The sequence below is a fragment of the Perna viridis genome, chromosome 2, assembly GCF_037379345.1.
Source record: "Perna viridis isolate PV_CMFRI_1.1 ecotype Kerala chromosome 2, ASM3737934v1, whole genome shotgun sequence".
NCBI lineage: Eukaryota > Metazoa > Mollusca > Bivalvia > Mytilida > Mytilidae > Perna > Perna viridis.
Window position 1 is genome coordinate 23,424,788 of NC_142446.1, and position 14,227 is coordinate 23,439,014.

The 14,227-nt window shown below is 33.1% G+C and overlaps 2 protein-coding genes across 9 annotated transcripts in view; one reads left to right on the plus strand and one right to left on the minus strand.

Annotated features, from left to right (window-relative positions):
• The window catches only part of LOC148624134 (uncharacterized), a 62,397-nt gene extending 59,785 nt beyond the window's left edge, over nt 1-2,612 (minus strand). The window contains exons 1-2 of one of the 7 annotated variants that reach the window (XM_088566653.1): nt 2,468-2,612; nt 1,120-1,253 (exon numbers count right to left, since the gene is read on the minus strand). The gene's annotated coding sequence lies outside the window, so the exon portion shown is untranslated. Of the gene's footprint in view, nt 1-947; nt 1,087-1,119; nt 1,267-2,467 lie in introns of those variants that run through there. The other 6 variants (XM_088566657.1, XM_088566660.1, XM_088566654.1 and 3 more) reach the window with 6 other exon arrangements.
• Nucleotides 2,613-6,195: 3,583 nt separating this feature from the next.
• On the plus strand, nt 6,196-14,083 carry LOC148624137 (uncharacterized). 2 transcript variants are annotated; one of them, XM_088566668.1, is made up of 3 exons: nt 6,196-6,321; nt 11,965-12,108; nt 12,849-14,083. In XM_088566668.1, the coding sequence occupies exons 2-3, from the start codon at nt 12,060-12,062 to the stop codon at nt 13,493-13,495; spliced, it is 696 nt and encodes a 231-aa protein (XP_088422794.1). In that variant the 5' UTR covers nt 6,196-6,321; nt 11,965-12,059; the 3' UTR covers nt 13,496-14,083. The 2 variants fall into 2 exon arrangements, with proteins under 2 accessions (XP_088422794.1, XP_088422793.1); XM_088566667.1 differs by lacking the exon at nt 6,196-6,321 and adding an exon at nt 11,443-11,600.
• Nucleotides 14,084-14,227: the final 144 nt, after the last annotated feature.

Here is a 14,227-nt window from a genome sequence, read left to right on the forward strand (position 1 = left end):
TACTGTTTTGTATACATCAATCTGTTCAAAGGAAATAAAAATTATGTAGAATGCAATATGAATGGGAAATTACTCCTAAAATTGCAACAGAAAATATATAATTATTTAACAGATACACATCTATCTTCTCCTTATTGATGTTCACCTTTTACAGAACCATAAGAGGAATAAATTAAAACATTAAACAGTCTGGAAATTTTTTTTCTGTGGATGACTAATGTCATGGGACCTGCCTGGTTTTTAGAAACAGCATTTCTTCATTTAATCAATATCAATCATTTTAAAGATTTAGAAAACATTTAAAAATTCAAATTTGCTGATAAAAAGTTGAAGAAACAAAAGCAACAGTATGAACACAAAAGAAATGAGAATAATTTGAGTGAAAACCAATTTAGGAGGAACACATTTCTATATTAATGTATAAAACTATAGGATAAATCAATAATTATTTTCAGTAAGGTCTACATATCATTTGATGTTGAATTTTAATTATTTATTTTATAGGTTCTAAACTACAAAAACGAGCTTTTGGATTTCCACCAACTTTTTGTAGTGCTACGCTCCTCTATAAATTAAAAACACTTCATGGCATATATCCAAATTAAGTTTGACTTTTACTTCAGAAATATTTGAACCAAGTGTTTTCTAATTCTATTTGGTATTTATCTTCTAAGGTTAAATATATTGATTTATTATCAGTTTACCTAAGATCTGTATCTCATGATCCATGTACAAGTACAAAACATTTCAAATCTAACACCCAATCAAGTGTAAATATTGAATATTCTGTGTAAAAACAAACCTATGCATATCCTTAAAATTGCAAGAAGTAATGCCTCAGGACTTAGCTCCTGAGTAAAATAAATAAATACTATAAAAATACATTAAGTAGTAATTGAAGCAAGTACATTAGAGTACCATCATTAAATAAAGATTACTTTACTTACATTAATAGTTAAAACCAGGAGCTCACTTTTTAGCCTCCAATAAGTTCTAACTTGCTTACAAACAAAGCTTTTCATTCACTTTAATTGCAGAAAAGATTTACTAACAAAACAAAAGAACACACGACAAAACATTTGTGAAATGGGTGAAACTTTTGAAGAACAATTAACTTACTTCATACTTCACTTCACACCAGCGCTTCCTAATGATCGAGATTCTGTTCTGTGCTGACGGAACAAATCATAATCCTAAATCCAATTAAACAATCGGTGACCGATCTAAGATCAGGCATTGTTTAAGTCTGTAAGCTACAATGAAAATTAGATCCCAATCTCAGAAATATTTTAGGCTATTTAACAAACATGTAATAAGCCTTACCACATGTTATGTTTTATATTATATACCACTAATCTGCATTTATGTAAACTGATTGTTCAAATTAAGGATCAAATTTAAATAATTTATATTCTACAGTAACCAAATACCATAAATTTGTATCAATATATAGTTTTACAGATATTCAGACATTATAATTTTCAAATTTCATTCAGAATAGATTAGCAAAGGCAATAATTTATATAAATGAAGTAGTTTATATGACATTTTCCAGAAAAGTACAACAGTTATACTCCTGTGATACTCAATATTAAACCAATATTGTTCAAATCTTCTACTTAACAATAAATCTAATAGTGGAGGAACATTATTCTGTCGATGATTTGTACCATAAGTGATAATGGTAAAAAGAAAAATGTGGAATAGATTTTTAATGGTAATTCTCTGCACAAGACACAAGTCATCTATCTATTTTTTTTCTTTTATATGAATTAGGTGTATTACTATGTAATCTGTCTACACCAAACCTCTGTACAACAATGAAACCTGTATAAACCAATCCTCTGTAGGACAATGAAACTTGTCTAAACAAAACCTCTGTAGGACAGTGAAACCTGTCTAAACCAATCCTCTATAGGACAGTGAAACCAGTCTAATCCAAACCTCTGTAGGACAGTGAAACCTGTCCAAAACCAATCCTCTGTAGGACAATGAAACCAGTCTAATCCAAACCTCTGTAGGACAGTGAAACCTGTCTAAACCAATCCTCTATAGAACAATGAAACTTGTCTAAACCAATCCTCTATAGGACAGTGAAACCAGTCTAATCCAAACCTCTGCATGACAGGGAAACCTACCTAAACCAATCCTCTGTAGGACAATGAAACATGTCTAAACCAATCCTCTATAGGACAGAAGGAGTGGTTTCTAATTAAACCACTGCTTCTGTAAGGGATTTGTTAGACAGGTTTAGATAGGTCGGAATGTTTAAAAAGTAACAAAAACTAGTTTGTTAATATATTTACCAGTACATGTTTATATGAATATCATATTAATTACCTCATGCAACAGATGAAAATTATTGTTATATCAACCCTTATGGGAACTGTCAATGTTAACTTTCTTCAATAAAATGACTGAGATGGCAGCTTATATGGCATAATAAGATTGTGTAAAGTCAGTTAACCTTCTGATATTCAACTTCTTTTTCTTTCTTTTCTTTTTCTTCTCAAATGAATCCATTCTTTTTGCAAATAAATAACCAGATGAAATCTACAGACAGTAGTTGAATTTGTGTTTTGAAGCTGGTCTAGATCATTATTCTCCTACAAATGGAATTAAATTCAGGACTTTCATCCTTATCTGCCATATTTTATATATTTTATCTATATCCCAGTAGTGAAACACTCATCAATCAGAAAAAAAATAATTACTGAAAGAGCCTAAAAAATGACATTCCTTAAAAATTGTACAAAGGGAGATAACTGTTGTTCAACCAATCAGAGAGGTCCAGATGTATATATAATAAATTGAGACTTCTGGTGTTATTCATTTGTTGAATATTTCCAACAACCAACTTATCTAGCATGCTCTAAATAATCTCAGTAAGGATTCTGTTGTTAGATGCTGGATTGCCCCCATTTTTTATACATTTATTATTATATTATTTTTATTACATTCAATAAAACTGTAAAAAATAATATAACATGTTCAAAAATTTGAAAAATTCCTTCAATAAAACAAATTTTATTCGCTCAAACCAAAATTGCTTGGACAAAACTAAATCATACTTATTTAGTCCTTTCCTATATACAATATATAAATATACACAAATACAGAATAAGTGAGCATGCTTTATTTAACAATAAATGAACTATACATTACAATAATGAGTGTAACTAAAAGTCAGCTGGAGAGAAGAACAGTTCGGAGAAGGTGGTGTTGTCAATTTGTAGTGATGGTCTTTAACACAGCAAAAACACAAAAAATATCTGGGCTGCATTTACAAATTCTTTCTGACCCTTTTATATACTGAAGAAACTGCTGAAAATTATAAACGTTTCCCTCATATTAATTCTGTACTTCCAGATAGTAAAATGCCTTAAATTAAACAAATAGCAAAAATGACCCCCTCCACCCAAATTAATGAACACTTATAAAAGAAAAGTATGAAATTCATTCATAATAAATTAAACTCATGAAGATAGAAAAATAAAGACTTTGTAGAAAAGAGAGATTTAATTTTTTGGGGGAACATCTAATATGCCCCTTACAGAAGCTGAATGGTAGAGAAGTCCACAAATGGTAAAAAATGGAAATATAAGACCTGAATAAAAATCTGCAAGATGACAGAAAAGGAGTTCTCCAGAATGTGAATTTACTCCTATTCCTAAAGATTTCATGACATCAAAATGAATCATTACATTGGAGTAAGGTTTGATTGGAGTGTTTCAGGCTTTAACTGTTTCATATTAGAGATCTAACTCCTTACAACAGTAATCTATACATGTTTAAACTATGTTCGAAGGGTTTGATTTCAATCAAAAGGAAGTAGTGTGCTGTGCAAATTGTATGGTGCAAATACAGCAGTTTAAATTGAGACAACTCAGCCCGCAGACAAGTTGTCCCAAGTCTACAAGGACCTACAAATCACCCAATTTATGATAAGTGACATATCTATTGACAAGGCCTCTCTTAAGTTTATAACTTAATTCTCTTACAGATTACACCTGCCTCATATTATAACATATATTATCAAAGATGGTCGATGCAATAAAATTTGTTCCTATTACTTATAATTTTCTACATTTCATCCAGGAAATAACACATGGCATGCAATTTTAATTTTCGATAGTTTTTTCGAACACTACTAAGTAATCAGTATTTGGCCAATGGGGAAACAGAATTGCAATCAGGTGACTTGCATTTCCATGTAAGAGTGTCTTTAAGGTCAAAGGGAAAAAAGCGAAACTATACTGACTGCGTCAGAAAAATAGGTATTATGTCTGTTCATGTGGAGTCTTTTTGCCATGGGGTCATACAATTTATATTCTGTTCATCCTAAATATATCTATACGGTAATATAAAAAAATGTGGACACATTTTCAAAGTATACAGTTCGAGGAACACAGCATTGGTTGCTGCATGTAGAATTACCAAAGCCCACAGGGAGTGTTATAAGTAGTATGTAATGCCAGTGGATTATATATCCCTCATCTAATTAAACTCATTATGTACATGTTTTTAGCTATGTTAATTACAATTTTGAAAGTTAAAAAATCATGAAGTTATATTTAAATCATAATTGAGACATAACAGAAATTTACTCTTGCTTATGTGTGTCATCAATTTTAATGCAATTATCACAACAAAATTAATGACACGCATCATCTACTATAGTTGGTAATTTACTCATAGGTGATTGGTCTCTTCACAGCTATCTTTCAAAAACAGACCTAAATTATATTCCATAATTTTGTCAAACAAAGATGTATACTCAGTAAACGAAATTATAAAAGGAAATGACTGGAAAAGTCCAGGGGTGGTTCCAGGATTTTAGATTAGGGGGCGCACAGTTAAAATTTCGACATTTTTTTTTGGATAGATTTTTTAAATATTCTTCTAGAGTGGGTGCAGTGTAGATATCTTGTGGTAAAATTACAGAGGAATTTAAGTTTCAAGCTAAAACCGCCTAAATCTACCCCTGACAACCCATGCTTTGCAAATTTTAGGGGGCGCGCCGCCTGAATCTGCCCCCGAAGTCCATATATCAGTCTCCATTTCTGGTACCAGTATCGTATTGCATATCCCTGAGCAGGTGTACGTCAAAACATGGATGCTATAAAAATATAGTGCATTTTCTTTTTGCCTCTCTACAAACTAATATTTTGTCAAAAGATATGAACAATGACTTATAAAATAGAGCAAACATCACACTGTAAGATGAAGAACTTTTTTATAAGAAAATCTAACATAATATCATAAAAATGTTCCACTGAAAAGGTTGGTTTGGTGAGTGCAAAACAAAAGTGAAAGTAGGGAAAATGGCTATTTATAGTTCGAGACTACTTTTCTGTCCAATCTTCGTGGACTCACCCTATTTTCTTTGCGGGAAATTATTTTTTCACATGTCCTTAGAAATGCTACATAAGTGAAAGTTTTATTGAATCAATTTACATATTTTTTTTAAAAAATCCTAAAAATAAGCACTTCACTATAGAAGTCTATGGGAAAATTAATACGATACTGAGCCCTGGTAGATATGAACAATGACTTAAAAAATAGAGCAAACATCACACTGTAAGATGACGAACTTTTTTAAAAGAAAATCTAACATATCATGAAAATGTTCCACTGAAAAGGTTGGTTTGGTGAGTGCAAAACGAAAGTGAAAGTAGGGAAAATGGCTATTTATAGTTCGAGACTACTTTTCTGTCCGATCTTCGTGGACTCACCCTATTTTCTTTGCGGGAAATTATTTTTTCACATGTCCTTAGAAATGCTACATAAGTGAAAGTTTTATTGAATCAATTTACATATTTTTTAAAAAATCCTAAAAATATGCACTTCACTATAGAAGTCTATGGGAAAATTAATACGATACTGAGACCTTCTGGGGCGACAACATTTTTAAGTACACAGCCTTAAGTTTGGGTAGTGGATAGGCAGGGGAATACACGTGCTTTTGGTTACACTAATAACTGAAAAATGTCCGGCCGATAACATTACTAAGTATATAGCAATGTCTCTATTTTAAGAATTGGCAATAATAAAAATTTTGTCTATTGAAAAATAATATAAATTTTCCATATTTAAAGGAGTGTTCCCTAGGTAATATAAGTTTCATAAGGCATTTATTCTACAAATAAGAAAATACAACAACATAAAAATAGGACAATCCTTATCATATAATTATGTTCGGTTTTCCCCGCCACCTATTCACAACCTGGAAAATGGCCCCTGCTATTCCAGTCGTATGATCTTTGGGGGTATTTTACTACCTTGAATACCAATACAGGCCCCTCACGGTCGATGTTAGTGGTGAGTAGAACTAATTGGTGTTGGTGGCGGTGTCCAGCCTTCGGGATACCTGACCGAAGAACTCGGTCAGAGTATGTCCTACTAGCGGATGTTTAGACCTACTCTCAGACCCCACGTGGGTCTGGGAGCGTTTCCCTACTATAACATTCTTCGAAGTACGGCTACGGAAGAGTAATTTCCAGTCCAGTGAGTGAGTTTTTTTTTTTACATTCTTTACTACGCTGTCGGGTCTCGCACGAACGGAATTTCCAGTCGCACGTCCTATCACATCATGTATAGGAGGTGTCCCCTAGAATAGAACTCAAGCCTTTGGTACACGTACGTATGGAGCATCTTTTACCACTTTTCCTTTACGGTCGATAAATGATAAAAGAACGGTTCAGGTACGATTTCAAAATTTCGTTAAACATAAAAAAAGTACGATCCTTTATAAAAGATGTAAATGAATTGATTTCGATTGCTCATTTGCTTTTGTTACTTCGTATGTATGATTATTTTAATTACTTAATGTTCTTTTTTTTTGTGTATTTCTGTTTTCAATGTTTGGTCATTGTCCCTGAAGTACATTCTTTTGATTTCCTTGATTACTCCTTGATATAGAGCTTTGGGGTGCAATTACAGACTTCTTTGTATCGATAATCCCATCACATGATTGTTTATATTCCATATGTGGTGTAATATTCTTCTTTTTTTTTCATTGGTTATCTTAATAACGTGATTCAAAGAATATTCAGCGTACCTGAAGCCTTGTTCCTATTTTCAACCATATTGACGCTATGTTACTATTTATATATACTGACGCTATACGGCGAAATATTGATCTAGATATTAGCCTTCCAATGTCAACATTAATGCTCAAAAGCGGCCGTATAAAGACGAACGTCGAAATATACTAGTTCCAATTTTAATATGACGTCTTCATATCGTCAGACAGTATATGTTGGTACAACTCCACCTTTAGCACCTGCGCACTGTCTCTTTTCTTTCGCAGTCGCTTCGAGACAAAACATTCATTTCAAAACGTTTACACGATGATTTAACGGCTAAGAGGTTATCTAATACTATACTGATACTGATACTGATCCTTATTCAATAGATGGTTTACTTGGATATGTAGTTTATTTCTTACTGAATTAATCCAACTTCCATACGGGGTAGGTTAAACGGAACAGTCGTTATTTTGGCTACGCCTAGGGATATTTTTGTCACAAAAAATTACCGTATTTGTCATATTAGACCAGAAATAGTTTTCTTCCGGGGATAGATTTGTACGCATTTTAACATGGGCTTGGCATTTATATTCTCATTTAACACCCGCTATCGCTCGGTGTTGAGTAACCTGGTTGGCGGTCGCACTAGTACTGGGGAAAGGGAAATCAGCGAACATTTTTCTTGGAAACTTAAACCATTTTCACTTTGGTAATTACCTGTATGATTTGAAATAAGTTATTTAAAAGTATCCAAGTACTTTCCGCGGCTCTAATAAATTGAATATTTAAATTTTGTCTACTGCTGTCCGTTGCTCAAATTTGAAAGTGAACCAGTCTGTCGGATGACAAATTTATAGAAAGTTACTCCCCTTTGCTTAAAATTCTATAAAAAAAAAACAAAGTAAAACGAAGCCAAGATCAGGAATATGAAAAAGGACTATTTTCAATGACATGTGGCAATCTTGCAAAATACCAAATTAAAGGCCATTCCCATAAATAATACACCATTTACATATGTTAGATAAAAAATGAGTTTTTTCACTCAGTAATTATAATCGGAACAGGTCAATATATCACGTATTGACTCCAGTAGAAATCCATAATTGATGAATATCTACCACAGGATGCCATAGGAGCTATATATAGTGGACGCAGGCTAGTAGCCCCTATACCCACAACTGTTGCCTGTTTTATACGCAACTTTGCTTCCAGCAATCCTGGTTGTGATCGTACTTCACAGGTTGATTTTCCCAATGTTTGTCTATGCTTATTTCGAATTCTACCAATGTTTCTGGTATTTACACTTTAACACTCTCTTGGAGGTCTACCAGCCTCGGTTTTTTGTTGTAACCCCTTGTCCTGGTGTTATCATCCAGCAATATCATTTCTCATGTTACTTCCCCATCAGGATCTTGTAGGTTTTATCATATCACTCTCAACCTCCTATATTTTAGTGTTGTCATTTTTAGTTTCTTGAGTTTTTCTTCGGTATTCTAGGTCTTTTAACGATGGAATAAGTTGTGCGGCTCTTTTTTGCACATTTTCTATGCTTTCTATATGCCCCAGACTTTATATGGACTCCAAACTGCTGCTGAATATTCTACATGCGGTCTAAAGGTACTTGAATCTTTTCTCATCTAAGTATGATGTTCGCCGTATTCGGCCCATTATGCCGTTGGCTTTATTAATTTGTTGTATTCGTTTGGAGATCTACCATTACTCACTGTATGGAGTTGTCGTGAAGGTGGTACATTCCCTCGATGTTATTTTTTTTCCAGAGATGGACATTGCTTTACATGTGTTGGGGTGGAACTTCAACAACCATTTGTCCGACCATCAAAGTATCTTGTGCATATCACAATACAGACAAGTACATATTCAAAAATACAATTAGATAATAGTCCTCGCACCCGACCCGACGGCTCTCAATGTCACCTTGTTGCACTCGTAATTTCAGTACTTAATAATCGTATATGATTTGCATAATTATATATTTATACTCCATGTAATGCTGCAGATTCTTGCCGTTATTACCGCCAAAGCATCATAGTTCTAGCTTCATACGAGATAAAAATGTACCTCTTAAACATCAAACGCATGTGTTCTACATGTGTTTCTAGCTTGCATGTATGAGAACTGGAAGTTTACATGAAATGATCGGTTAGCATTGAACATTAACCAGTTTCCGATTCAGACACAGGGGCTCGTTACAAGACTATATAGGTCATCTATATTAGCACAGCCCCGATATCTATGACTATTCATTGCCAGTTGTTTAACCTGGTTTCTAATCTGGTTCCCTGGTCAATATTATGTAAGCGACTCAAAGATCGCTACAACGTACCTTTTCTATAAAATATCATACACATGTCTATGTGTGTGTGTGTGTGTGTGTGTTTTTTTTTTTTGTTTTTTTTTTTTTTGCATGTATGAGAACGGGAAGTTTTTGTTAAAAAATGAAATGATCGGTAAGCATTGAATTTATGTAATATTACCCAGTTTTCGAGTCAAACACGGGGCTCGTAAATACAATTGACTATATAGGTTACATATATTATCAGGATCCCGATATCTATAAATAGCCATTACCAGTTGTTTGATCTGGTTGTTGGTAACTGAAAACATTCGGGTCATCACGGTTACGAAAGAGTTCGCAATCATATCAAGGGAACCAAAATTTTAGCGGAAGTCACTCGAATTTAGAACATATCGCATTCATGCCATTTCGGATCAGTGACAGAAAATATTTGACGATGAGCGACTTTGAATGTGTTTTTTTTTCTGCCGACAATTTTGCCATCATACAGTTTACTTTCACCTTGTCCTTGAATATTGTTGTGTTTTGCTGTACCTTACGGGACAGTTCATCTAGGCGTTATTATGTAGGATAGAGGATCAAATTAATAATGCATGTCACAACAAATCAATATTATACAAACGTCTCAGAATGACGACTCTATTCGCTACACTGCTCCATCGGATCAAATTGATGCAGGGAAGATAATGTAAACTTACAGAAGGGTCTGAAAAATTCCCAGCGATGTTAGAACTGTCAAATATATATATTTTTTACATAAAAGTTAAAATAGTAAAAATTAGAATCATTTTCAAGGGGAGATAATTGGCGGGAAATTGCTCTATTGAAATTTGTAGGGAATTTTAGATCGTTTAATATTGCAAGGAAAAGAGCTCGATGACCCAAGATTTTCGTTTTGAAAAATGAAAGAATGTCAGTTAAGTGTTCTTTATATAAATTTATAAGAAATTTTATCCACCTGTTTTTTTCAAAAGTTTGCGAAATATTGAAAATGCCTACAGAATTCATATAAAATGTAGTAAAATATTGGCTTTAATAAGACTCAGGTTCCACTACATAGATAGGTCACTGCAGATAACTCTATGACAATTTGTGGAATTTAAGCTATTTTAAGACACTTAAATAAACAAATCCAACATTTTTTCCTTTAAAAGGTATATATTTTTCAAAATCTTACATTATGCCGGTCCATGAAAAAAGGATAGATATTATTTTCTGTTTTGTTACGAAAATCTGTAACCATGGTAACATACTAAAATATACATACGTTTTCATAACAAATTTTGGATGCCTTCCCAAAATTGTCAAAAAACAGGTTTTCTAAAATATCACATAAAAATTGCCAGAAAAAGTAAGTTGGCATGGTATTATTGTAAAAAAAAACATGTAAAAAGTGTACCTTTTCCTGCTCATTTTTTCATGATTTTAATTCTTAAAGTTCGTTTGCGAAATTTTGCATTAAAAAAAAAACACCCATTTGCAAACTCCGGTTTGAGCCAGTTGGTGCAGGGAAGAAAACCCAATCCGGTGAGGACCTGAATCTTTCCGGATAGCTCAAAGCATGCATGTTACACCTTTTTACCTTCACAAGTACATTAAATTTCTAAAGTATGTTTATTCAAGGTTGTCATAGTGAAAAAACTTGGAAAATTTATCTTATAGAAATATTAGGTATGATCTACCTAGATAGGACTACCTCTTATTAGTTTATGTGTATTATCCACTGAGAGAGATAAAATAAATGCATGACCTCAAAACATGATAATTTCATATCAAGAGAACTTTTTTTTATAAGAAATCGACTTCTCGAACACAAATTATATAGAAAACGTTTGATTTGTTTAACCAAAACGTCCTTAATATCAAGTATCTGAATTTTTATTCAATATATATATGAAAATATTTTATTGGTATTTTAAAAATATATTATTCCAAAATAGATTTCTTGATATAAAAGTTGGGGGTGTACATTTGATCAGTGTCTCTTAATCACTATCGCGTGAAACTGCTCGTCAGTCAAGCTCTCGTAGAGTATATAGTGTGTGTAACCACCAAGAAATTTAAAGAGCAACGTCCATACATAAGTAAATAATATATACGTGTGCGTTGCATTTTAATCTTCATTCTTTAAACCACCGTTTGTGTTACATAGAAAGAAAATCAATGATATAGTTCCAATACCTGATAGTCAATAATGTGCATTAGGACACTACTGTTGTATGTTTCTATAGAATTCATTGACAAAGTCTTGGGTAAGATCATTTAGTAGTGTTTAGAATTGTTTATTTGAACACAAAAAAGCGAGAGAAAACAAAAATGAAACTAACCATAGCTAAAGCAACCATGAAAATGTCAGGTGTAAAAAAATAATGAAACCGTAGTATGGGCCTATATACTTCCGAGTGCAGGTGTGAATATGATTTCAATCAATAAACCTACTAGAAGTATTTTCAAAATAATATATTTGACAAGTGGCTTGTTTTTGATTCTCCGAGCTCATTATTGGACATATTTCTGAATCATGGCATCGTATATATTGTCACACCACATTACCATCGACTTTCTTTTTAAACTATCACATAACTAGTCATGTTTCAAGCTTCTTCTGATTTACAGGAGCAGAAGTTAACACTTCCAATGGCTTCGACATTACAGTGTCTAGTCTAGTTATTAGTCTGGTTGCCACCATTGGTTTGATAACGGTGGTGCTTATGTGTGCTGGAGATTCAAAATCTGTAAAGGTTCAACATAGCGATGGAGGTAACATCACATTTTGTTTATGAATACATGAATGTATTTTTTTTTTCGGACAGAAAAATACTAATAACACGATTTAATGGTAGGACTAGATACGAACATTTTGGAATCCGAGGTACGCCTCGTGAAATTTTAATTCCTTTACCAAGAAGCACGGTTATCTAATTTATATAACATGGATTTTGTCATTCATGGTTTCTATTTCTGCTATCCACTACAAAATTTTAATGGTTCAATACAGTTGTCTGAATCGGGACAAACATGCAGATAAGATAAATTTTTTTAATATTTTGTTCCGGAGTTTTGGGACAGTGAATACCATTTAGCGGCAGAGATATCATAATAGATATTTATGATCGTTATGGTGTATCGATCTGCACCATGAAAACTGATTTGTTCATCGTGTAATACTTTTCCTTTCCTCTTTTGTCTACCCCAGACTTGAGCAACTCGGTGGGTGCACCTGGTCCATGCTCCCAGTTGTTAGTGGAGTCAGATTTGCTCATTTGCTTTTATTGCTTTGTATGTATGATTTTAGTTACTTAATGTTCTTTGTTGTGTTTGTCTGTTATCCATGTCTGGTCTTTGTCCCTGGATTACATTCCTTTGATTTCCGCTAGAACCTTGGTTCCCTTGATTACTCTTTCAATTTGTCAAAACAATTTTATTTCTGAAATCTTACAATGTGCTCAGACTTAGGACATATTCTTTGTATTCTTAATGATTTTCCGTTGAATTTATAGAAAATACAAAATCGAGACGCTCTCCTGCTGAGACCAAGCCTACTAAAAGCACTCGATCTGCATTTCAAGAAGTAAAACTGACGAACCAGAATCATAATATCACTGTAAAGAATTATGATACAAATAACACATCACAGGATGGACAAAATGTTAAAAATAATCAGCCACACGAGATAAATGATGTCATTGCTAGACAAGAGAAAAAGTCTGTAGTTAATTTAAGAGACAATATATTAGTAAATGGAAACCATAGACAAGAGATTGCCATAGAAAGACAGCACACAGAAGACTGTTTAACACCTACACAGAGTAGATCAGATGGAAGATATACTACACAGTATTATGATGAAGACATTATGAGTGAAAGGAGCGTAACAAATGAACCTAGTGTCAGTCGACACGAACCACAGCCAAACAATATGATGAACAATAGAATGAATAGAAACAGTCGTGAAAATACAGACGATTGTGGCTACCATAGTGATTATTCGAGGAGTGTGAAACCCGACAGTGACCGATCCAATCAAAATACTCAAAGGTCATCACAACCGACCTCTAATCCCAGATCGGCTACAACGACCTATGATATAGACGATGAAGTTATAGATACATACCAAGATGATGGTGAAAGTTTCGATTGGAGTTAAAAATGTTTAACTCTCATGTGTTGACTCTCGAACATCATGAAATTATTTGCAACATAATTTATGAGACATTTTTTTGACAAACATAGTATATTTCTTATACTTTAAAACTGTAAGATGACAATTGTTTTTAGGTCTTTTTTAACTTTTATCGAGACCATATTAAATATATCGCGAGAAGTCGACTTGGTCTTTTCCTCAAACGCACACACACACACACATACAGAGTGGTTTCTAACCACCACGGAAGGAAGTTCCCCTTTTCTAATGCATTTTTAACTACTTGTCTGTCTATATAGATTATTTAACAAACGACTGTTATATTTTTTCGGTCTATGAAGAAATAACCTCAATTACGTGGTGCATACTAAATATTTTCCAGTGTGCACCGCGGGCACATTCAAATAGACCGAACAAATATAACAGTCATTCCTTACAATTTAATTTTCGTATAAAAATTTTAGGAGTAATTCAGCAAAAAAGGTTGATGAAGTCACAATACAAAATTTTATCTGTGTGATGATGAACAAAATTTTTGATCCAATCAGAAAGCGTGCACGTGTTGTATCAGAAATTAAATTATATATATTGCAGGCGTTTTAATTTATAGTCTCTTGCACATCAAACTCCGTTTCAGCCTAATTTCTTCATTTAAAAAAAAGTCGAGCTTAAAAAAATCAAAAATAAAAGAAACTAAAACCCTGGAATAGTTTATCCTCATCTTAAGTTTGTTTG